Source organism: Neopsephotus bourkii, unplaced genomic scaffold, assembly GCF_033783945.1.
Source record: "Neopsephotus bourkii isolate Nb327-2 ecotype Australia unplaced genomic scaffold, CSIRO-AGI_Nbou_v1 NB_994, whole genome shotgun sequence".
Lineage (NCBI taxonomy): Eukaryota > Metazoa > Chordata > Aves > Psittaciformes > Psittacidae > Neopsephotus > Neopsephotus bourkii.
The window spans coordinates 1,907,188-1,932,642 of record NW_026901486.1 but is presented as its reverse complement, the minus strand read 5'-3'; the positions used below and the strand labels follow the sequence as shown (position 1 = coordinate 1,932,642).

Genomic DNA, 25,455 nt, shown 5'->3' with positions numbered 1-25,455 from the left:
ACAGAAGCTAATGTTGCTGCTATACTTAGGTTATACCCTTTGAGTCTATGAGAGGTGATTGTTGCTTATTTATAACATGACTAGTGTATTAAATTAACTGATTTAAAACCAAACCCAACAAGGAATAGAAATGCAATTCTTCTCTGTTGTAGAAATTAATCTGTGTATATACAAATCCATCTGGATCCTTCCTCTTATCCCCCCATCTTTATTTTTTTGTCATTTGATCTTGTTTTAAATCTTCATTTAGCTTTAGTCAGGGCCCCTTGAAGGATGCACCAAACCTGATCTGTACGCCCCATGCAGCCTGGTATAGTGAACAAGCCTCAATTGAGATGCGGGAGGAAGCAGCACGGGAGATCCGAAGGGCGATCACAGGTACTAACTCACCTTATTGGCTCCTTCAGTGTGTGTTTATTTTTAACAAACTTTCTCATTCTTGAAGGGTACTGAAATGAACCAGCCTTAGGGGTTTTTTTGCCACTTACACAGTGTTTGGAATGTAAAAATGAGCAAGTATACCAAGTCTGTTCTCAGAACTGGAACAGATTATTTTGGAGGTTCATTGCAGTTGCAAAAAGAAAGCAGGTACTGTAAAATAAGTACTTTTTCCATGTAAAAGAAATGTACTTATATGTGGAAAACCCACTTTTGGGGTTGTTTTTTGTTACATGTAAATATTAGCTATTGATGGGTTTGACCACGAGTCATCCAGGCATTGCTGGTATAATAGGTTTTTCTATATGCACTCTTAGACTTGTCATGAACAGTTCTGTTTCCTTATTCTTTTCTCTTTGGCTTATTTGTATTTTCCAAAGTTTATCCAAAATTGTTTTGGAGGGCAGTCTGGAATTTCAGTGTTTTTAAGGCTGTAATGTTCAGAGATAAAGTATCTAGAGCTTCATGCTGTTTCCACTAATGCTTGTATCTCAACAACACATTCTCTATGCCAAAGAAAAGTTTTCAGTGTTTCATTGGGAGGGTACTCTGGTTTAGATGTTCTTCTCTTTAAAGCATTGCTAAAGACGTCTGGCATTTTAAAGGGCAGAGTCTCTTTGTTATATAACTACCATGTAATTGTAAACTGTTCACATAAGAGAAAACAGTTATGTCTTGAATATGCACTGCTAATAAATAAAATGAGAAGAGTGAGCCATTTGGCATTGGTTTGAATCCCTTGTAGCCTAAAATAAAAGGAAGAATTTTCATACTGGAAAATGATTCATTAAGCACTAATGTTCTCTCTTTAGTAGGACTTTGCTCTGTTCCCCTTGGCAATATACACTGAATGCTCTGCAGACATGAAGGACCATCTGTGTCACCTTGAGAGTAGTTCGGTGCCAACACATTGCTCTGCTATACAAAAAGCACTAGCAGTAGCCTTTCCTTGTGCCTAAAGAGGCTGGGCAGTTTTGTTTTATATATAGCCTGTGCAGAAAGAAGACTTTTCCAACCCTAACCATTCTGTGATTCCCCTCTGGATGGTAATTAAAGGCACCTCTTAAGCTCTGGATCCGAATAGCCCTTTACTAGGACTATTTGTCTCTGGTTTAGAGGTAACCTAAAGAGCCCAACCATCCCTTTGCTGGAACTGCTCCTTGTTCTTATACTTCAGAAGTACTCTAATCATGCATTCATAAAATTGTTGTGTAACTATCACCAGTGCCCCAATAGCTCTGGGAAAGATTGCACAAACCAGCAAACGATACATACTTGGGTGATGATTGATGTGCAAATTAGCATTAATAGACTAAGATCTGAAAACTGAATAAGAGTCAGCTATATGGAGCTAGTTTTATGTGAAGTACTGTGCAATAGCCCAAACATATGTGCCTAGGAAGGCAGACATGTATTTTCCTTAAGCGTGTGGTTGTGCTATCAGCAATATGTATCACTGATTTGTATTGAAGCTGTCAGCACTTCAGTGTTTGCACATGGTTTATAATAAGATCAGACTGCGACCAACATTAGGGAGGTGAGAATTACATTGAATTACGGTGAAACAAATGTAGGAAAGATACAAGAAGTATGGGATGAAGCTGGACATGTGAAAGCCATAGGGAGGACAGAAGAGAGAGAGTGCATAGGGAGAAACTAATTGGAAAAAGGTGTATAGTGAAGGAAAGTAGGCTATGGCTATCATCTGATGATACAGATATTAAGTGTTATATTACGATATTCTGCTGTTACCAAAAAAGTCAATTATATTCTGATGTACAAAATAATAACCAGAGATCAAATATCTTTAAATACATTTTTGAACGTGAAAACATTCAAAGTATTAAATAAGGAGAACCACTGAAAACAGTAATGGAAGAAATGGGAAGACAAGCGTGGCAAAAGGAAAGACTATTATTAGGAGGAGGACATGCCTAGAGAAGTAAGCAAAATGAAGAATAAGAGGGCAAGGTGGAAGACAGGAGTGGAGTTTAAAAATACTTGGGTAAACAGCAGCAAAAGAGAGGTAGTAGTTAAATTTATGGATGATTTTGGCAGAAGTTTAGCTGGATGTGTATTGCAGCTACATTTAGAAGAAGATTTCTAATCAGGATAACAGTAGGAATTCACCTATAACGAGGCATGTACCTCATCTTGCCTGATACTGAGCTAAGAAGCCTGTGCATAGAAGTGGGAAGCTTCAGTGGCATAAGCAAAAGTTATGGAGTAACAAGTATTTGATGGTATCCAGTAGACAAAAAGCATTATGGCCAGGCTGATGGATAGAAAGAGCAGGCAAAGAGTAGCAAACTTCTTAATCAAATTTCCTGTAGGAAGTTGAAGACAAAAAGCCTGAATTCCTTAAGGATGGGGCATGGTTAGTTTTTGAAAGCATTTCTGGAATACTGTTGCCTGCAGAAGCAGAGGTAGAGCTTATTTCTACATCTGTGCAGTAAGATTAAACTTTAAAAAATACTTCAAAACAGATGTCAGAAGAAACACAACCCTCCATTCATCTCCCATTGAGATAGGTGGAAATACTCCTGTTGCTGTGAAGAAAATGTGTGTCATATCTACTCAGTTTTTGCAGGGCTGGGGATAGCTCTACTGAGGCTTGTTCAGTATGTGCTGAACCAGGATAACAGATTTTCCAGTGTCTTAACGCTTCATTTATACTTCAGAGGTCAAGCAAGAGTTTTGAAGAAGCGGACAATTGTCTAGTGTAGTTTCGGGGTTTTGCAGGAATGAAATAGATGGCTGAGGATTAATACGTTATAGTAAATAGATGTGAAGAGCAATAGAAATAAAGAAGGGGAACATCAGGAGTACAGGAAAAAAGTCATGTTAGGTTTAAGGCAAAATTCCATTCAGAATCCTGCATTCTTCAATCACAGAATCACGGAATCATAGAATAGTTTGGGTTGGAAAGGACCTTAAGATCATCCAGTTCCAACCCCCTGTCACGGCCAGGGACGCATCACCCTAGACCATGTCCAGCCTTGCCTTGAACACTGACAGGGATGGAGCACTTACCATTTCTTTGGGCAGCCTGTTCAGTGCCTCAGTAAGTGTTTTTATCACTGTTACATACTGAGAGAAAAGGAGGAAAGTGAAGTTAAAGGCAGGGCAGGAAGGTACATTACTAAATTTTAATGGCTGCCATGCTCTATATTCAAGTTTTATCTTTGAAAACATGAATCTTTGATTATGGTTTTACTGAGACCCTGTATACAAAAAGACAAAGAGAAAAGGAGAAATAACAATCATACAGAGCATTTTGACCATTATTAACTAAGTCCCAGACAAAGGGTAACAGTGAGGATCAAAATAAGCTTAGTGCAATTTTATGTGTTGATTTAAATATGTAAATATTTATAAATATTTTAACATAGACACATTCAGAGCATAAGGCATACAATTTTATGGGTTTTTATTTCCTCTCCCTCGCTTCCTCCTAGGTCGTATTCCAGACAGTCTGAAAAACTGTGTTAACAAAGATCACTTGACTGCAGCTACACATTGGGCCAGCATGGATCCCGGAGTTGTTCATCCAGAGCTTAATGGTGCTGCATACAGGTAAGCAGGCTGCAGGTGTAAAAGAAATAACCTCCTTAATTCAGAGGTAGGTTTTGAAGAATAAATTAAAGACCTTCCTGTTAATAAAGGGTTTTGGATTAGGCCCCAACTATATTGTTTTCGTAACTATTGCATTCAGGAGAATGATCTCATTTTGCTGGTTGAAGTCAGGCAGTGCACAACTACGTTTCCTTTTCTCATCTTTTTTTGTGTGGTTAGTAATAGCTGAAAAATATACAATTTTTTGTATATTCACTTAAAACCGTTCTGGTCATTTCCAGTGAGTGCAGTGGAAGTTTATGTTCCTTTTGCTGAAGGTAGTGATGCAGCAGGAGGTTACAAAAAGACTTTCAATAATAAACTATTGTTACGTGGTTTTGTTGGCTCCAGACACAAGAGAGAACAACTGACTCATTAGTGAATAAAGTGCAATAGCCTGTGGTGATTATGAAAAGATGTTTAAAACAGTGCTTTCTAAGTGACATGTTTAATTTTTAAGCAAAAGCATTTCAGGGGTTCGATCTGTGTATTCTCAATCAACTGTGAAAGCAGCTCTTAATAATTAATAGAAAAGGGCAATATTTTACCTCTAATATGTGCGTTCCTTAGTTACTTTGTTTGCTTGAGAGTCTTTCCTGACCTTTTATCCCTAGCAGCTGTTCCAGCAGCAGATTTTTCCTAGCAGCCAGCTTCATGCAGTTTTTATTTATGAAAAAATATCTGCAATTTTTATCTTTCACTATGGTATTTACTCATAAGTAGGATGAAAGTAGCTGAAAAAGCTACAAACAGCTGCTTCCTTCAGTGCCCTGAGGGAAGGGACAGTGCAGTCCTTTGATGATTTTTTTTAATGCCTCTTTGTCCTAATCTTTCCACTGTCCTTCTTCATACATCTCTCTTTGTCCTTCTTTAGGAGAACTACTGTGTACCTTTAATAGGTACAGGATGGGGGTTTTGTGTTACCCCATTTGAGAACCCTTCAGTGCACTGCTGAGAAGTGAAGCAAAGCTCTTGTGTCCCAGTGACTTCTGACAGTCTCATCTGAAAGCGATGGAGAGATGATGGTGGGGGGAGCATCATCACCCCCTCCCATAATCTCCTTATCAGTAGCCAGAAGTGCACCAGAGGGAAAGAATAACTGATTTGGTCAACATGTGTGTATCTCACATCACAGTGGGATGTTTATTTTTGGAAAATTGCCAGTAGCCCTAAATACCTGAAGAAGGATGTCCTTACTTAAATGAAAGCTACAGGCGCATGTGTTCTTCTCCACACAGCATGTGATTCCATTGACTTCCTTTTGGAGTACGTAGGTATAGCTGAATACAATTGAGATTTAAAGGCAGGTATTGCTGAATGGGGGGTAGTAACTCCAACCCTGTCGTGGCAGTTGTTGGCAGGGTTGCGTGCCCAAATAAAATGCAGTTGTTTGTTCTCATTTGTGGGGGGATTACAAGTCCAGCAGAAGCAAGCTTCACAGCTAGAAATGGATTTTAACTTAGGAATGGTTAATGATTTACACGGTAAAGACCATATGTATTTAATTCAAGCAGGATAAACACAGAATGGAACGCCTTTTTTTAGGCATTGTTTCAGTCAGTTTTTTCAATAGAGAAAATTAATCATAAATTCTGACTTCATAGTTTTAAATGCAAAATAAAACTAATTTTTGGCATTTGTACAGAGTAGTCATACAACAAATAATAAAAGCTGTTTTTTGGAGGGGTGGTAGAATAGTGTTTCAGTATGGGTGAAGGCATTTAGTTTTTCATGTAGTATAAAATATGCAGAACTTGAAGCTTAGGCTATGAAGAAACTGGCTTCTGTAGCAATTGCTGATGGTTAATTCCTGCCTGGATAAGTACAGAATTTGATGGTTCAAAACATATTTTTGTATCTTTTGTTTGCAGTCTCAGATTATGTTCAACTGAGCTCTGGAGTCTCTCGCAGGCAGTATGGTGTTTCAGATGTGGTAATAACTGTATCATAGTCATGTAATTGCATTAGAAGATAAGACCTGGGATAATAATTTATATGTTAAAAAATGCAAATAGCTCTTTCGGTGAACTTAAACTAATGAGGGTATTTTATTCTAGCTGTATCATTCACTTGTATTTTGGTGTAGGACAGGACACTTAAATTATCAGATATTATCACAAGCAAAGAACATTGAGCATTCATCAGCAGAATATAATCTGGATCATCTGAATATCGTTGTATTCTGTGGAAAACAAAAACATTTACTGTGTGAAATGCAAGACACCCTTTCAACACAAAAGGTCAAGCTAATGGGACCTCTCCCATGAGTAAAGATTAATGTTATTCCTGAGAAGGAGCTATTTGTAGTAGTCTCAGTGAAGCAGCATAATACACCCTGGTTTTGTGATTTTACTGTGTATTTGTTACTGAGCTGCCAGGTAAATAACCCCGTGCTATTTCCTATGTCACAGAGCGTGCAGGTTATAAGCAAAGTAGAATTTGACAGCCAGCAAACAGTGATTGTGCAATTTATAGACATGTTGACGTATCTTTCTGCCTTCTAACAGGTAGAAGATGAGAATATCTAGGTGCTGGAGAGGTGTTTGAATGAGAATAGTCAGATGTTGGTAATTCGGGAGTTATTTCGTGTTGAGGTGTTTCACTGATGATTTTCAGTCTGTAACGTAAGATAACAGCGTGCACTTCAAGCTGGTTTGGGACAGACAGTTTCTTGCGTAGAGCTTAATGTAGTTCATGGTGCTTCTGTAGTTTAAACAAATACAAGAGATTAACATAGAAACTCTAGTTACCTTTTAGTTGTAATTAAGAGGGCTACTGCATTTTTCTTCCTACATTAAGAAGAATATGTGGGGGAAGGCAAAGAAAGTGTGAAATAGTAGTAGAGGAGGTGAAACTGATCTCTCACTTCTGCTTTCACAAAACTTTAATGCAGTGGACATTTTACCTGAAAAACATTTCAACTTACTGCTGCCAGAGGAGGAAGATTGGGAGCAACTTTATGAAGTGCTGGAGGGAATCTATTTGCTGGTTAAGAATAAAAAAGCAATAAATAGCAATTTAAAGGGAGGCTCTGTAGGACAGAAATACCCATGCGTAAAGGCTGCTGAGTTTAGACTTCTTCCTTTCAGAGATACGATTTAAACAAAACTGAGGATTAAATTAAAAAGGGACAAAAATTATGAAATGAGAATGGCAAATGGGATTAAGAGTTGTCAAGGAAAATACAGTGTCTGCAGGGGGTATGTTATCTGTAATTTGGCTGCTGCCACCGTGTAGCTTTAGGACAAGGAAAATGATTGTAGGGCTTTTCAGTGCTCCTGAAAGTCCGTAGGAAGCCTGTGTCTGCAGAGAGATGCTGGCAGATAGAATCCAAATTATTATAACTTGATGTGCAAGGGAAATAGTTTTATATACAGAAAGAGTATTTGGAGTCAAAGGAGAATTACAGATGTGTAGTTTGAACTGGTTAATGTGGTTATAAGGTAACTGTTAATGCTCCTGATTCAGCACCGTCCATTTTCATAAGGGAAGGTTCTGACTTCTTTCTGAAGAAAAGGCAATCGCAAAACTTGCTCTCTCCTTGATTCCTCCGAGCTCTGGTGTGCTGATGCTCAGGGATTATGTTGCTAGAAAGCAGAGATTCTGTATTGGAAACAGTTGCTGTGTTGGGCTTTTACATGCAAGTTTTGCCATGTCATGTTGCAGTTTTTTGCAGAGTACATAGAGTTACAGATAAGCTGTTTCAAACTTAAGTATGGGTAAATAATACCCAGTCTGACAGTTTTCATAGGAATTGAGGCAAATTTGATTAATAAGATTCAAATTGAGGTACTGAAACAAGCAACTAATTCCATTAGCAACAGCAGATTAATTCTGAGGAACCTCTCTGGAGGAGGAATTAGCATTGGAAGCCCTGTAGACTTGTACACAGTTGAGAACAAAGTTATCTGGCCTACAGGTGGTGTGATCTTCCACTTACTGGTTATCCATCCCAGGATACAGTCAGTGTTACGATCTGTAGAAGTCTCCCAGGATGTCCAGGCTAGTGTCTGATGTCTTCTTCATCCGTGTGCAGTAGTGGATAGCCATGATGTTTCTGTGGTGGAAACAAAAAAGAACCAAGTACATGTGCTTTCATCTGGCTTTCTTCCTCTTCTGAGGAAGTTCTGTTTTTCCGTCAGTTGGAGGGAAGTTAGGATGAGCAGCACAAACATTCATTACTTCAGAAAAGATGCTACTGAAATGGAGTGAAATTCCCTGACGCATTCAGTGCTCAACTCTGATGCAGTGAAAACCCACAGCAGAATAATGTGTTTAAAAAAAGCTCGACAAGTGCCTTCTCTCCCATTTAGTCCTCTGTAAATCCTAGGGTAGCAGATGCCACAGTGAGTAAGTGGTAGGTTTGTGTATTTAGGCTTTTAAATGGATAACACTCGTTAGGATGCTTGGGTGAGCACAATATAGCAGGAGAGAAGAAGAGATGAGTGTGTGGCTTTATGATAGGGAAGAGGAGGCAAAGGGCCAGTATTGAGTGGCCAGCATGAGGTAACTTGCAAACAGGTATTGAAGTACTTAAGAGAAAACACATTCTTATTAAAAGTATTCATGGGTAGTTGTTGTTACAAACATCACTGTTAAATACCAGAGTTCATCAATTACATTTGAACTTCAGGATTGAAACAGTAGATTTGCAAAGTTTATTTTAGCCTAGTAATATCAGAGCCATCATAAAATCGAGGTGAAGCAGAGGGTGGGTTTTATTCTTGAATTCATTACTTAGGCCTCAGTGTTCTTCCAGATATAAGTAAGAAATCTTTAAAACCATCCATAGTTTTTGTGTTGGCATCTCTCTCTCACTTGCAGTCTACTTGAAGCACTTGTCCTCTGTATAACTAGAACTGATTCTCTTTCAGACAAGTACAGTGGCAAGTCTGATGCTGAGTAAGTTTTGTCACTCGGGTGCAGTAGGCTTGAATTGTGTGGGTATCATTGCTTTTTTGGGGATCCATCAGAGTGCTATGACTGCAAGATTGGTCTAAAGAAATAATATTTTCAAACCACAACAGCGAAACTGTATAATTTCTACAAGAGAATGGACCTGCAGGTAAACTTGAAGAGAAGTTATAGAGAACAGATCGGTATTGTATCGACCCAGCCTGAATTACTTCCTATTGTGGTATGTTTTGAGTGAGCAGTACTTCCAGGTTGTTTCCTTTGTTATGTTGTCACTCATGCTAAGTTTGAAGTCTGAAGATAGACTGTAGGAAACCTTTATTTCTCGTTTGGGTAAGATACAGCATCTTTCACTTTGTTCATCAGCATCTATGTATGCTATCTCACCTGGAGCTTAACCAACTGTCTTTCTCACTGGCCTGAAAACGAAAGAAGCATCTCTGTAGCTCTAGAAGGAGGCAAGGTGGGCTTTCCAGTCAGTTATCTCTTGGGTTTCATGTATGTTCTCATTTTCTTCTCTCAGCAGGTATCCCCCAGGCGTTGTAAGTGTGGCTTCAACTGGCATACCTGCAGCAGTAGAAGGAATAGTCCCCAACCCTATGTCTTTATCACACGGCCTCCCTGCTGTAGCCCACCCGCCCCATGCTCCTTCCCCCGGCCAAACTGTCAAACCAGAAGCTGATAGAGACCACCCAAGCGACCAATTGTAGCCTACGAAAACAGCATTCCCAACATCAGATTTCAACTTCAGCGTGTGGAAAACAAAAACAAAACCCTGGATTTTGATTAAAGGCAAAACCATGAACTTACAGGAGGAGACGATTATTGGTTTAGAAACTGGTCCAATATACAGTATAAAAGGAAAAGGTGGGAGACAAAAAAGAAGATTTGGAAACATTTTTTCCTCCGTATAAATTGTAGTTTGTCCCTGTCCAGTGGACTGATTCACTGTTTCTGTGTCCTATGGGTTCTTTGTTAAGCAAGAGAAGTTAGTAGTTAATTATACCATGAATGTACTTGTCTGTGTACAGTTTTTAGAACATTAAAAAGGGTTTGTTTGCTTAGCTGTCAACAAGGAAAAACATAAGGGAGGCATTCAACAAACCAATTTTGAGATTAAAAATCCTTTCTTTTATATTTTCAAACATGCCCCAAAATGAGGCAGTCGGCAAACTTCTCAGGACAATGAATTTTTCCCATTTTTCTTTCTACGCCACACAGTGCATTGTTTTTTCTACCTGCTTGTCTTATTTTTTAGAATGATTTAGTAAACAAAAAGAAAACAGTTTTCTCCTCATTTTGGCATGAATTCCCTTATTTCCAAATGAAGAAACCTTGCAAAAGAGATTTTGAGGAAAACAAAAGGTTTTGTATAAACGAGCATTGTGCTTTTTGTCACCAGTTAAGGTATATATTATTGGTGGGATGCGAAAAAGGCACTAGACTACTGAAAAGTAGCAGCATTTCATTGCCTACATTGATTCCTTCCTGGTAATGTGGTAGGCTAGCAATATTTTTTGGTTAAAATCATGTTTGTGACTGTAACCATTTGTATGAATTATTTTAAAGAAATAAAAATCCCAGACAAATATCATATGTGTAAAAATTTTTATTTCTAGTAACGTTTTATTCAACTTTTATTAGGTTTCTTAGCTGTAATTTTTAAACCGATGCTGTCAAGTATTTCATTTCTAGCTTTACTTTGCTCTCTGTTGTTTGTAATAACTGTCTTGGAAGCTTGAAAAAAATAAAAGGAAAAAAAATAATTCTTTCCATACCATTTTTCCCTTTACATTTCGTAAATGTTGATCTTTTTTTCCTGTGTTTCTAATGGAGTTTGAAATTAAGATGGATTTTGATTTGTTACACCGGCATCGTCAGCTACAGTATGGTAACAGCGTTTATGCCACCACTGTGGGCAGAGCAGAGGAGGTACAACAGCAACACAACAATAATAATAATAATAATAATAAATGTCTTTTGCCGAAGTCCAACATGAGAAGTGTCCATTGTTTTATTTGCTTTGGTGATGATGGAAGTGTGCAGCAGGACGTAATCGTGTTTGCTATATTTGAAGGAATTTGTTTCTTTGAGCAGGCAGATGTTAGCTGGATGCTGGTTTGACCTTTCCCTGTGCTCCTGGGTAAGATGTCCTTCATCCCTACACAGCTTAGAAAATCGAGACAAAAGCTTAGCTGCTGCAGAAAGGAAATCCAGGATGGCAGAAAGTGAACCTGGACATAAACGTCCTCAGTGGTCTCTTGTTCATTATTAGTCTGAACTAGTATTAGGGTTAGTGAGCTATTTTTATGGGATCTATGAAAACTTACTGTCCCCCATTCCCACAAGTCTACAGAGCATCCTCTGTGTCTGCTAGGAAAATATTAGAAGGTGGCAAATCGTGGCAGGCTGAAGCTTGTGGGACTGTACCCGAGGAGCACTGTATAAAGTGGGGTTTTGTCTCCATGGAGGAGTGGAAGGGTTTTGCCCTGAACATTTAAAGCCCCAAATGTCATCCATTACAATTTTATTGTTGGTAAATCCATTCCTGTTCCCTCCATGAAAGAAACCAAAAAACAGCCCTAAAGCTGCAAGTTATCCCAGCAAAGACTCTTCCAACAGCTTTACAGCCAAGAACTTGCAAAATCCCAAATGTGATCTCCTGCAGCTGAAGTAGGATTTCATAGATCATGAATATAATGATATATATGAATATAATTACAGCATGGTAATCCATGCTGTAAGGTGCTACTTTGTCAGGCTGAAGATGATTCTTTAACGTATGAAACCAAACATGTAACATCTGGCTGCAAACAATCACTGTCAGTCTCATTTGCAGCCAGGAGGGTTTGGTTTTTTTCTTGCATCAGTTGGACATGGCTTATGTAAGTAAGCTTTGCTTCAAGTGAATCAATACATTGATGAACTAGAACTGAAGGCACCAGTATTATTTATGTATGCACATCTCAGGCTCAGTTCGAAAGGTTGCTGTCCTTCAACTGCATAATTTTGGGTTGTCATCTGTGCTTGCTCAGGCACAAACTGAGGTTTGGAGCCTGAAATACTGCACTGATGGTGTGATAGGACACTGCCTCGGTGGTGGGACATGCTCAGTATTCTTATGTTTGTGCTTGGTATGTATCTTGCGGTCTGGCAAGTAGAGAGTAGTCCTGGTTCCTGCTTCTACTGAAGACATTCAGGCCATGATAATGACTGATGGGTACACGCATCTGCATCATGATCTGAAAAGATTAATTAAGGCTTGGAGTAAGTGACTAAATGGAAAAGTTTGCCATAATGAACAAAGGCTGTTAATGCCAGTCTAACCTTCTATCTTTTACAGCTGCTTTTGTTGGGTAGTGGAAATGTGATTAGATTTCCTTCTGTCTGGTGAAGGATGTGCAAAATAAAAGTTTAGACAAGAAGATGCAGTTAGTGGGAGAATACAAAGTGGGGAAGGTGATGGCAGCAGAGGGCTATGAATGGCCTGAGGCAGCGTAGAAAGGTGAAAGAGGAGGTAACTGAAGTACCTGCGTCAGTCAGGGGTTTTGGGGATAGTGGTTTTTGAATTAATGATCTTGGCCAAGAAGGAGGCCAACCATGCTGAAACTGCTGCTGGTTTCAAGACCGTAGGCATCACCAGTGTGCAAGAGACTCTGGAGCACAAGGATCAAAATATGGGCCGTTGGAAGCAGAAAGAGAACAATTGTACAAATGCAGCAGGTAGTTGCAAGTCAAAACAACTTGCCAGGAAAAGCCATGGGTGTTTTCTCATGATAGGACTGATGGATTGCCACTCTAGGGCAGCTCTGGATAAGATGATGGCAGATGCATCTGGCAGTGTTTTTGATAGGGGTGGAAATGGATCGGAGATGTTACAGAAGACCTGGAACATTTGGTGTGTAGTTTTGGTCATGCATTTTCAAAAGGGCAAACTCAGCTGAAGTCCTAGCAAAAAATAACTCAAAAGTACTGGAGGTGTGGAGTGCTTATGATGTGAGAGGAGGTTGTGAATGCTCCATCCCTGGCAGTGTTCAAGGCCAGGTTGGATGAGGCCTTGGGTGACATGGTTTAGTGTGAGGTGTCCCTGCCCATGGCAGGGGCTTTGGAACTTGATGATCTTAAGGTCCTTTCCAACTCTAACTGTTCTATGATTGGAGTAACTTGGCTTTTTCAGCTTCAAGTGAAGGCTGAAGGTGTCCCTGCCTATGGCAGGGAGGTTATAACTAGATGATCTTTAAGGTCCCTTCCAACACAAAGCATTCTGTGATTTGACTGTAAATAGTAAAATGCTGAGAAGTAAGGAGAAATGTTAAAAGAAATGCTGCTGTATGAGAACAAATGAGCATAAATGGGGATTAGTCCGAGGGAGCTCCTGGGACAGGTTTCCAATTGGCAGTTACTGGGAATCAGTCCTGAAGTCCCTGCAGCTTGGGTTGGATGTTTGGGGTTTTGTTGTTGGGGGGTTTCTATAACTTTGTTTTTGCAATCTAAAATGTGAGAACATTGTTTAAAGGTCATACACAGTTGCTACCAAACCAACAACTAGAGGCCTTTTTCCATTCGGGATTAAAAGCTTCAGCTTTTTCCGTTAGAATGTTTATTTGAGAAAATGCCTTTTTATTTTCTTGCCCAGCCTTCCACCTCAAATCATTAAGGCTGCCTTTTCCGAATGACTGTAACTGCTGTTACCAGCTTACTCCTTGCCTCAGTCTGAGGGGTTTTCTTCTCTTGTTTAATCTCAGTGGATGCTTCAGTAGCGTCAGTTGTTCTGCTTGAAGGAAAAGGCTGCACCACCAGTATTTCCTTTATTCAGTTCACTCCAACCTTTCTGCCTTGTGTAAATTGGGAGGGGGGGGGGGGGGGAAGTCATTAGTTTTAAGTGCAAAGAGTAAGATTAGATCATTCTGTCTGACCTCTTAGTAAAGCCATTACATGTGATACGCTTCTTCATTAAACCTGATGCCATGTTTTAAGTGAAATAAATCTTTCATAGAGATTTCTAGTCTTTATATTATAAAAGGTCAAGTGATGGGGGTTTTGCTGTTCCTTTGATAGTTTGTTTAAATGGAGGATAACTGACACTACAGTTTTTAGCTTTATTTAATTTGGCTTTCCCTGTCTCTGAATTCCAGTTACTGTTCCATGTTGAACATGAGGTCATGTAGGCTGACTTGAATTTAGTGAGCAGGTCACATTCTAGCCAATTTGCTGTTCTACTGAGGTCAGTGACACATCTTCCAGGAAGACCAAACTCTGTTATTCATTTGTTTTCTTTCCCAGTTTCTTCTATTATCCTGTGCATCCTTTCCTTTGTGGCTCTGTATTTTTGTCCTTTCAAATGACACAGTCCAGTATGGTTATCTTCCACAGATGAAATGACAGGATTTCTGATCTTCTCTGAGACTTTCAACTGGTGTCTTCTTGCTTCCATTGACTTTCCTATTTCCTTGGTGCACTGTTTGCCTTTAAAGTCACAAGTTCTTTACTGTGAGGGTGGTGAGGCACTGGAATAGGTTGCCCAAGGAAGCTGTGAATGCTTCATCCCTGGCAGTGTTCAAGGCCAGGTTGGACAGAGCCTTGGGTGACATGGTTTAGTGTGAGGTGTCCTTGCCCATGGCAGGGGGGTTGGAACTGGATGATCTTAAGGTCCTTTCCAACCCAACCCATTCTATGATTCTATAAGTGCTTGAAGAACTTGATTAATCCTCTTCTTGGTCTTCAGATTGTGTTGCCTACATAGCCCCTCATTAGCAGCAAAAGCTCCATGTTCAGTAGGTCTTCACCACAGTGCCCACTCTCATAGCCCAGGTGCTTGCATTCATCCCACCATTGGCACCCACTGTGTGTATGCCTCTTGCAGAAAGGATCCTGTCTGGGTCTCATACCTCATATGTTTGTCCCTCAGTATCTGCCTCCTGTCCTTCCTCCTTGTTACCTTCTAATTCGGAGACCTGGAAAGTTACTTTTAGAATTCTTCCCTTTCTTAGAAGAAATGTCCTTTGATCAGTTCTGTTTTTCAGCTATGAGTTCTGGCTCAACACAGACCAGTAGTTTTTCAGCTCCCTGGCTATTCTCCATTCACACCACCTCATTCATATCCAGCATTCTATGTTTTATGTCCACTTTTGCCCCCTGTTCTTTTAATGCAGTTCCTCATCTGGAGTTTCCTTCCTACATTTCTGTACTACAGAGACAATTACGGCTCTTCAGATCTACTCTCAGTGTTTTTTGCCTTTACATTTCGGCTCAGAGCCATAACAGAGTGTTTTCTTTGAAGGATCACTAGTTTGTTTTGGAGGGAAGGGGGGTGGGTTGTGACAGTGTCAAGGCTGCCATAAACAGACCAAAGTATGTCCTTGAGATGATTAGAAGCATTTGAGACATTTCCAAGCCGATGTAGGTCATCCTCTGAGCATGCCAATCCGTTGAAGACATTTGTTATGTGCACAGTCCTCAACTACATACCTATCCCCCATCTTTCATGTGCTGCCTAGAAAGGGTAAGTGCTTGCTAGCTGGAAGTGTTAAAAATCTGCTCAATAAAGAGAATCACAAAATCATAGAATGGTTTGGGCTGGAAAGGACCTTAAGATCACCCAGTTCCAACCCCCTGCCATGGGCAGGGATGCAATAAATGAAGTTAAGGAAGTTTTAAAATCCCCAGGATTTAAATACTTGACTATGTTTTGAGTTGCAAAGATTTGAAGTAATGAAAAGGAGCAAAATTGAAGCTTAATTTGCACAAGAACATTTTTTACGTATCAAGGTTGATTTATTAGAAGCAGAGCATGATGTGTCCATGTGACAGGGCCACTGCTGAAAGCAGAGTCCTTGTATACTTTGGGAAAATCTGATGGATCTTCTGCTCCCTGGATAAGCCCTGAGAGTTAAGGCAGCAAACCAACGTCTAAAAATAAACCTCCTGAGGAGCTGACAGCTCAGACTTGTGCTTCCAAACGCCTCCAGCCATTTTCAGTATGTCCCACTCAGTGCCATGGATGGAATTCCCAAGCCAGTTGCTCCCAACACTGCTGTCGGCTTTACAGCATACCCCCCTTCTGAGGAGCTTGGGAAGCAGCAGTGCTTGCTCTTCAGCACACCTGGAAGCATCAGACTAAATCCCCTTTAGGTCGCCAGTGCTGTTTAGTAGGATTTCAGTTAAGCCCTCATGTAAAGTTAAGTCCGTGCTGTATTTCACTGTTCTTAAACCATAACCGAAAGAGGATCTGCTTTTGGTGTTTTCCAGTAACGTTTTTGCTGCTATCAGCACCAGTCATTTTCACATTAAAGTGGAGTCAGGGGGCTTCCAGCTTCTCTTTGCTGTGGGTTTTTGGTCATTTTGCTGTTTGCTGGCCCGTGTGTTTTTAAAGGCCTCGTGTATGTGAAATGTGTTTAGCATGTTATGAAGTTACAGTGATTTATCTCTTCAGTCATAGCCATTTGCAATCAGCTCCAAGGCCATCCGTTTGTGTTCCAAGCTTGAAGTGGGAAGCCTGTCCTTGTGGAAATGGAGATCTCCAAGAATTCATACTCTGAATGGCTGTCTTTTTGGTTTTTCCTTTTTCTTTTCCTCCTGCATCCCAGGCACTTTAAGCACCGGATACAGCCCTCATGTTACAAGAAGCACAGGTAAGAGATAAAAAGTCTCCACTGTGACTCAAAGCTCGTTTTTAGAGGTTTTCAGCCTCTGTAAATTCAAAGGATACAGGCACAGTTTTGCATCATGTAGCTGAAAGCTGATCCCAGAGATCTAGATCCCATTTTACAGAAAAATAAGTATCTTAAGCCTGCTGAAAGAGCCATATGAAATTGTGACCCCTTGGATTGTGGCACACATCCCACTGGAATTTTCATATATATCCTGGAGCAAAATGGGCCATTCCAGTGGGTGTCTTTCCTGACAAACTCACTCTGGGATCAAACCTCCCCATTTGGAGAACTCTTCATGTGTTCTGTCCATCATTGCAACAAGGAGGTTTCTGATGTTGCTGTGATCCCCAAAGCATTTGGGATTACACATTTATCTGTAATTCATTGTCAATGGAGCTGCCGGTGACTCCCAGTAGTTCATGATGTATTTGTGAAAGGCAGCTCTGAGTTCAGCTCTAAGCAGACACCAGGGGCTTTCCTTTGAAAGGGCTGTTCACTACCCATTGAATGTGGCTGCTCTTAAATCCAGATGCATCTGTCTGGGCTCTCTCCTCTGCTTGTCTTCTGTGACCTAAGTGAAAGCTAAAGAGGAAGAGCTCCTCATATGTATATTCTTTCTAATTAAGTGCCTGAGGGTACAGTAGAATAAACCATGGACAGTCTGCAGATTCGAGTGTCTGCTGTAAACATCTTGTGGCAGTGAATCCTTAGGAGATGCACTCTATAGAAATGAAATGCCATCCAGAAGAGATACCTGTGTGCACTGCTGCTTATCCCTCTCTTGAGGTACATACAGGCTGCTGAACATTCATCCCCAGGAGACACGGGAGGATGAAACTTCTCCAACCTGTGGTGCTGTTTTGAAAAACTACTTTAATAACCCAAATCTGATAATTCACTCCCAAAATCTATTCAGAGAATCACAGAACAACAGAATGGTTTGGGTTGGAAAGGACCTTAAAGATCATCCAGTTCCAACCTCCTGCCACAGGACACCTTCCACTAGACCAGGTTGCTCCAAGCCCTGTCCAACTTGGCCTTGAACATTCAGCATCTATTTTTGTGAGGTTTAAAACTCTAGATGTTGGAAGTAGTCTTAAAGAGAAGCTTCAGCTCAGCTCCATCAGCCTCTGAAATCTCTTTGTGGAGGTAGATGGGCAATGCTTTGCTGTTGTGATTTGTTCATTTCTCTATGTTATTTTTTGGTGTGCTTATTCCAGGGGTCTGGACTCTCACAAGTGCGGTGCCTGCTCAGCCTTTGGAGGGCAAGTTTGCCTGCCATAGCCTTCACCTGCTTGAACGTGTTGGGATAGAAACTGTGGCCTCACTGTAAGTTAAGTACCTGAAACTGAAGCAGAAGAATGCAATGCAGTAACGTGCTTTCTCATCTGACAAGCAAAGCTTGTAGAGGTGCAGAGTGCCAGCTGCTCCGGTACCAACCCAAACCTTTGGCTTTCAGTGAGATGGATGATCTGATGGATGATCTCATTTCATGCCAACCTCCGCATTGTGCAGCAGGAATGAACTCAGATGCTGAACTGAAATCCCTTCTGAGAACTCCCTTACTGCTCACTGTTTCAAGCTAGTATCCTGGCTCTGGAGCATCCAGGCTGTGCTATATGAGCTTTTCTACTGATTTCTCTGCTTTGTTTAAGAGTTACAGGTGATCGGGTTTGTGGTTCTTATATAGGCTATATGTTTCTTTAATTCCTGCTATATACTAATTGCCCATTTCGCTCAGGATGTGGGCACTGTGGATGACAAAGGCACAGAAATACCTCTCCGCAATAGCCACCAGGTGGCAAAGCTCACTCTGTGCATCGAAACTGCGCAGTGAAACCCCAGTTCAAACAGCGTGCGCTGCTCTCCCTGCGGCTGTTGTAAGCCGCCTCTATAAATATTATCTTTTTTATAAGCTATTAAGGCATATTTAGATACCACACATGGAGAATCTTCACTGTAAAATCTCTAAATGCTCCCATTCTTAATTGCGGATCAGCTGGTCGAGGTTTAAACCTGCCCACAGCGTTTCAGCAGCGGAATTTGCCATCGTGTCACAGAGTTTGAAGGGGATAGCATGTTAAACAGCCTGGTGAGGCTGTTCATACAGCTGTGTCAGCCCTGGCTCGCCTGTTAATCACAGTTCAGGTCTTGTTTCCCTTCTTATATTGGCAACTATTCAAAAGCCTTGGACCTGTTGGGGGCAGAGGCTCTGTAAATGCCTTCTTGTGTTTATAAACATGTAAATGGGTATTTGAAGATAGTTCCTGCTCCAGAGACTTTACAGGCACAGATATGAAGGCTCATTTAAAAACCAGAGAGCAAACACAGACACACTGGGCATTTTCTAAAGCTGGGGCGTAGATTACACTGTTTGTTATCCTGGCTCTACTCTCCGTGGAATACATCCTTGTGCTTTTGCCTACTGGAGGTGTCTCAAGTTACAGATTTCCATCATGGTCTGTTATTTTGTTTTCTCAATAGCTTCCAGGGGCCCTTACAGGGAAGTTTCCAGTTCCCTCCCTATGGTGACAGCAGCGCTTTTGGCTGCTCCCTTCAGACAGCTTCCACACATCCCAGCCTCTCCTGCCTTTGTTGTCCTGTTCCCTAACAGCCCTGCCTGCAGCCATGCACATTACTGCTTGCTGAGTGTACATTTCTGAGGTAGCAGCACCTCTTTTTCATAGATGCAGGATGTGAAACGCAGTCACTGCACACCTCGGTCCTGTGACTGACTGAAGTGGCATGGTGTACTCCCTGTCCTTCGGCAAAGGTTCTGCTTGGAAGAGCAGAGGCTTTGTTTTGCCGCAGAATGATGTTCTGAAATACCACGTTTTGGAATGTGGTTGGAATCTCCTGTTCTGGAACAATGAGAAACATGGGGAAAATTAGATTTCCTTTGCTTCTCTGTGTCTCTGGCAGACCGGACGTTAAAGTCTATGTGTTAGGCACAGAAACAATGGCAGTAGGTTGGGTCTAAGCAGGAATAGTGGATGCGAAGGAGGTTTTTGAACAGTTGTTGGTTAATGGAGCATTGGTCTTCTGAATGGAGGGTGATATGTAATGCTATGGAAAATACAGCATCATGCTTGTCACTTGAGCATCATAATGTTCATGTGGCCACACTGAGGTTCCACAAAGTATCAGAAGTCTGGATGTTGTTAACGTTTGAGAACTTGCCTTCAGAATCTTAGTTCTTGTGGCTTCAATGAATTCTGGCTCTTTTGGTTGGAGCAACCTGGTCTAGCGGAAAGTGTCCCTGCCCATGGCAGGGGATTAGAACTGGATGTTCCAACCCAAACTGTTCTAGGATTCTATGAATCTATGATTCTATTATTTTATGTAATGGATCTGGTGAAGGTGTCTCCATTGCCGCTACCTGGAGGCAGCAGAATACATTGTAGGTGGAAAGATAGCTGGAGGTGTGAAAAGTGCTGCTGGGTACTACCCTGTCTGCCCACTGTGGTCTCTTGGATGTCTGCTCAGGTCAGGCCCAGTGCTACTGGGCTCTGTTTGTATGTGCCCAGCAGAACAGTGCACTCACAATGCTGGGTCAGGCACCTTCCACAGACAATCTGAGTATGACTTTGTGCATGGTAAGAAAAAACCAAGCATCCCCAAGCCTTTCTCATGACATGACAGTTTTCAGCCATAAAACCAGACTTCCTGGCACGTCCTTCAGTTTGCAGTAATTTGCTCTGAGGCAAAAGCAAAAGAAAGCCTAAACTTGCTAATGGAATAACAGCATATTTTCCAAGAATGTTAAACATATAAAAATGGTGCCGGAATTACAACCAATTGAGAGCATGTGTTTGTCTTTGATAGACCTGAGAAACATGAATAGCCGTGTAATATAACCTGGTGGTCCCAGTTTGCAGCAAGGATAATGTATTTGTTATTTATAAAGGATTAATCAATGATTAATAGACATTACAATTAATGGTTAATTGATTGTTGTAGACTTGGTTCACACATAGCTCGCAGCTATCTGTAACACTGCATTCCTGCTGTAATGTATTTATAGCAGTTATTAATCACACACTGGTGTTTTTTAAATGGTCTCATTTTATTAGGCGCAGCCAAATTTTCAATAGCACATCAGTGAACCTGAGTTCTGCCTTTGCATTAGCAATAGGGAAAAGAGGAGAAAGCAGTGAGCTTGGCCTTGCTTTCTTCGAGGGAACCATCAGCAGCATAAATTGGAGGCACTGTCACATTATGAAAGCAATTTTAAGTAAAACGTGCCATTTATGGAAGAAGCACACTTAAAGATTTTTGTAATTACAAATATTTGTACTGCTAAGTGAATTGCATTAAAGCATTTGTTGTTGTTGCTTTATTTCCCTGGAGGACTGTTCTGTAGTGGGAGCTTTGTTATGTTGATAAATGTGCCTGAAAGATTTATAATGTACTGATGCATTGTAATGATAAATAGATCTGGTTAAGTAGTAAAGATCAAACACACAATTAAACAGACTGTAATATACATCTTGCTGAGCAAGGGAAAACAATGGTGAAATCATAAGGATGAATACAAATGGTTTTATGGAACTAAGCAGAAAATGTTTTCTTATGCCTACAAAATGAGGGAATCTGGCCTGATACTTGCATGAACAGACTTATAAAGCGCTTAATCAGATATAAAGTATCTTTAAGATGTTCAGCATTTATAACCAATGGACTGGCCTTTCTCTGACTGCTTGGAGTAATAGCGGTGTGCAACAAAGCGTAGGTTAAGCACATCAGCACGTTGTGGGCTCGCTGGGAGAGGAGCCTGGGCACAGCAGGCAGGGCTCGCAGGTCTGACAAAGCCCTAAAAGCAACAAACCACGTTGCACTTGACAGGAAGGTTAGAACTGAATATTGGCAGCGCCTGCTCCCATTGTCCCAGTGTCCTTTCCTAGAGCCTTTCCCAGCAGGGAGGCTGGTTTGCACTTGGCGAGGCCACAGAGGTTTCACACTTCTTGCTGTTTGCTCGTCCAAATAGCAGGGGAAAATGTGATTCAGGAGGAGCATGCTGGAAAAGGGGAATGTGCTTGAGAGTCACAGAAATAAACCTTTAACATAAAAGCACTGAGGGGGACTTTTGTTCAAAACCCAGAGCAGTTTCCCTGCAACCTGCTTGCAGATTATCCTTGTCCATTCCAACTTTAAATTGCCCTGAAGGGTGTTTTAAGTGAATTTCCTTTGTAGGGGTACCCATAGCCAAGTCAGTGCAACAGGAATTTCATAGCTCTTTGTACAGATGCTGTGGCAAAATAACTCCTAGAGGAATTAGAATTAGGCAGGATATAATAGCCAGAAGAAACACTAATTCTCCTGGATCAACTTTATGTGAGCTCCTACCCTACACAGTGCTTTGCCCACCTGGAATAGCATAAGCCGTTTAGATTCCTTTGCAGTATCTGGGTATTAGCAGGGCTCAGGGGAGAGTCCAAATCCTGCTTCACTGATGCTGACAGCCAAACCCCTAAGCCTTGCACACACTGGCCAATTATAATGTAAAATCCTCCTGGTGCTCACCAAGTTCTGCTGTGCCACCAGGAAACACCTAAGAGACAAAAAGCATCTGCCTATGATGTGGATTGCTGGAAACGTGTTTCCCAAGGATATACATTCCCAAGGATGTATAGCACAACACGTTCCAGCCAGCAAACCTGCTATTTCTGATTTATCATGTGCTGCTCACTACTAAGAGCTTTGCATGGCCTCCAGGAAGTCAGGCTTACTTAATGAGAGGCAGGGGCATAGTAAAGGCTTCCAGCTTTGGGAGGTCAGGAGGAAAAGGAGTGTCCAGGGAAGGTGATGAGCTCCTGTGCATCTGACTTCTTACAACCCGAGCTCCAGGTGATGCTCAATGCAAAGGGCTCTGTAGCAGTTCTCAGAACATACATGGTTATAGAGCTGGTTTCTTCACTATAACAAAACTTATTTCTGCCCCAAAGCTGCATGTCAGTGATATATAACAGCCAGAAGAAACACTAATTCTCCTGGATCGGCTTTATTTGCGCTCCTACCCTACACAGTGCTTTGTCCACCTGGAATGGCATAAGCCGTTGAGATTCCTTTGCAGTAGCTGGGTATTAGCAAGACTCAGGGGAGAGATGTCAATGACATGCAGCTCTCGGGGCAGAAATAAGTTTTCTTATGGTGAAGAAAGATATTTTGATGCCACTTAAGCATCTAAATACCTTTGTAGATTTGGGCTGCGGTGTTGCTGCAGTCCATAATGTCACTGTCTTTGCACGGCAAGCACCACATCAGAATTGACTGCAGAGAGAAACTCAGCCTGGCAGCCACTGGGTTTGATTTAATGGGGTTGAGCTGGTTTATGGTCCTTCAATACACGTAGTTTTTTCCTTGTTGAGAACCAGTGTGTCTGCCAAGGCTGGAACGAACGTGGGAGCTGTCTGGAGGTGCAATTGCAGACTGACAGGGATAACCCTGCTCAATGGGAAGTCGACTCCAGAGGGTTTTGCGATGTCTGTCGGTTGATGCCATCTCTTCGTCACAGGGTTTGCAATGCAAGGATTGTTTTGGATGCTTGCCTATGCCCAGAAGCTCCTGCGTGCTCGGAACAGTTTCAGCTCTGCATTAAGGCAATAATTATAATCAAATCTCATGCTCCACCGCCTCGGCCAGTCACCTCCGTGGAGCAGATGGGAAGGGGGCTTGCATCAGCAAGGGTTTTCCCTCCCAGTGTGCAACTGGCCTGATGTCTTCAGAATGGGCTTATTTGTTTTTCCCTTTGGCTCTCCTCTGCTTCTCTCATGGCATCAGGACAGGCTGCAGCTGGAAATTCATGGACTGGGTTTGAAGTGTGGAGAAGGAGAAGGAGAAAGTCATTTTGTCTGCTCCCTGCCTGCTGCTCCTTGTTCCCACACCCTGGCTGCAGGGAAAGCCAGGCTGGGGTCAGGCAGGCAAAGGAAACTGGGGGTTTGGTAGTCCCTCCTGCATCTGCTGATCTGAGACCTGCCTCTGGGCTCGGCCTGGTTGGTTGGTCCAAGTCCTACGTTCGCAGCAGGCTTAGAAGAGCCACTGACCTGCAAATGGGTGTTGTGCTGTCCTGCTGGGGTGGCCATGGCCCTGCACACGTGTGGGAGTTGCTGCTGGTGCTGACAGTGCTGTGTTGAACTGAGTAATTACCTCATACAGCATAGACAGAGGGGCAGGCACAGCTCGGGAGTTCAGTACTTTGGAAGGGTGTTCCTCAAAGCGTCCCTCCAGCGTCCTCTGCAAGTTGGGAGTAAGGTGAGATGTGATTGAGTCTCGTTGGATGGTTCCTCTGTGCTTTCTCACCTCAGTAAAGGAAGGAGGAGGGTGCCTGTTCAACTCTGATGCCATTTGACCCCAGATGATGTGTTAGGTCTCCACAAAATCACAAATTGAGGAAAGAAGTGTCTTTGGGAAAACGTTCCCAGAACGGGGACAAAGCTGCTGAACCGACTTCGTGTCTGTTCTAAAACACCTGCACTGCCTATTGGGTGCCTTTCATTGACTGTGGTTTGTGTCACTGGTGTGTCCTGGGTGATAAAATGCTGGAGATGGAAGAGCACTGTGCAGTCCCCACGTGTGTTTGGTTTCCACACAGCACCCATGGAGTTTTATCCGGTTACCAGTGCTGGTCAGACCCAGGTAGGGTAATTCAGCTTGTTCTCCTGGGGCTGGTGGTATGAGGTTGCCACATGCTTGCAACTCAAGACACAGCCTTAGGACTTGCATGTTCCCTTCACTCACCCCCTTGATGAAAAGTCACAGGGTTTTGATGTTTTCTTCTATTTTCAGCAATGGCTGATGATATCTCCTTGTACTGTAGTGTTAGGGGCTGGGGGTTTTTTTCCCATTTTAGCTTATTAGAACAGGAAATGATATGTAAATGTTATGTGGAAGAGCTGCTGAATGTTTGGATTTTTATTGCTCTCTCATGATGCATCTTTAGTCATCACTGATTATTTTTCTCCCCACACTTTTTCTTCCTTCGAGGCCAGTGAGGCTGCTTGTGGCTTCCTACATCACAGTAGTTATAGAGGTTGTTGCTGCGTCCCGTTGTACCCCATGACTGCTAACTAATGAGATGTTCTCTCAAAGGTGATTGCAGTGATTGCTGGTTGAGTGAAAGCACAAGCTCTGTGCAGACTCTTCTCCCAGATTTGGGATCTTCACCAAACCCATGATGGTGTTTTAGGTCTGGATCCTTGCCTTATTCACATGGGTCTCTGATTCACAAAAGCACCTCAGGGGAGTCTTTAAGAAGCTCTCTGTGCATACGGGAAAGGGGCAGACAGCACCCACATGACCCCGAGGACCATATTTACCCAGTGACTCAAAAGCCCCAAACTTGGCAAAGCCTTTGCAGACTTTGCAAGCCCTTCAGTGGAGAGCTTCCCTTCTGTAAACCCAGAGAGCCTCCTGCCCACCACAATGCCCAGCCACCAACGTGATGTCCTCACTCCTGGCTCTTTTCCCATCACCCAGCTTGCACCCTGCAACCTCAAAAGAGGCATCTGATGAGCTGAGCCTCAGGGATGGGCCTGATGCAAACACCCCCAGGAGCTGTTTACATAGAGGTCTATCAGCTTACAGTATTGTTAGCTCTCCCGGCTTCATTGGCCAGGAAAAGCTTGTGGGATCTTGCGGTTATTCCAGCGAGGAGGAGAAAATGATGACACCGAGGAGGAATGCAGCTCCCAGCCAAGGTGGTGGGCACGCTCCCTCGCTGCTCTCCTCTGGCACGTGATCCCCACACACGTTCACACCAGGCTGCCAGCCTCCTCCTCCTCTCCCACGTTCTCCCATCACCATCTCTGTCCCCTTCTCCTTCCTTATAGACCCACAG

At 42.1% G+C, this 25,455-nt stretch overlaps 1 protein-coding gene across 9 annotated transcripts in view; it reads left to right on the top strand.

Moving 5' to 3' along the window:
• Positions 1 to 10,963, top strand: part of CTBP1 (C-terminal binding protein 1) — a 254,294-nt gene extending 243,331 nt beyond the window's left edge. For 8 of the 9 annotated variants that reach the window (XM_061359783.1, XM_061359784.1, XM_061359791.1 and 5 more), the window contains 3 exons: positions 251 to 378; positions 3,897 to 4,014; positions 9,491 to 10,963. In XM_061359783.1, coding sequence (XP_061215767.1) covers positions 251 to 378; positions 3,897 to 4,014; positions 9,491 to 9,677 — 433 coding nt within the window. In that variant the 3' untranslated portion in view covers positions 9,678 to 10,963. The remainder of the gene's footprint in view (positions 1 to 250; positions 379 to 3,896; positions 4,015 to 9,490) is intronic. The other variant, XM_061359782.1, reaches the window with a different exon arrangement.
• The last annotated feature ends 14,492 nt before the right edge of the window (positions 10,964 to 25,455 follow it).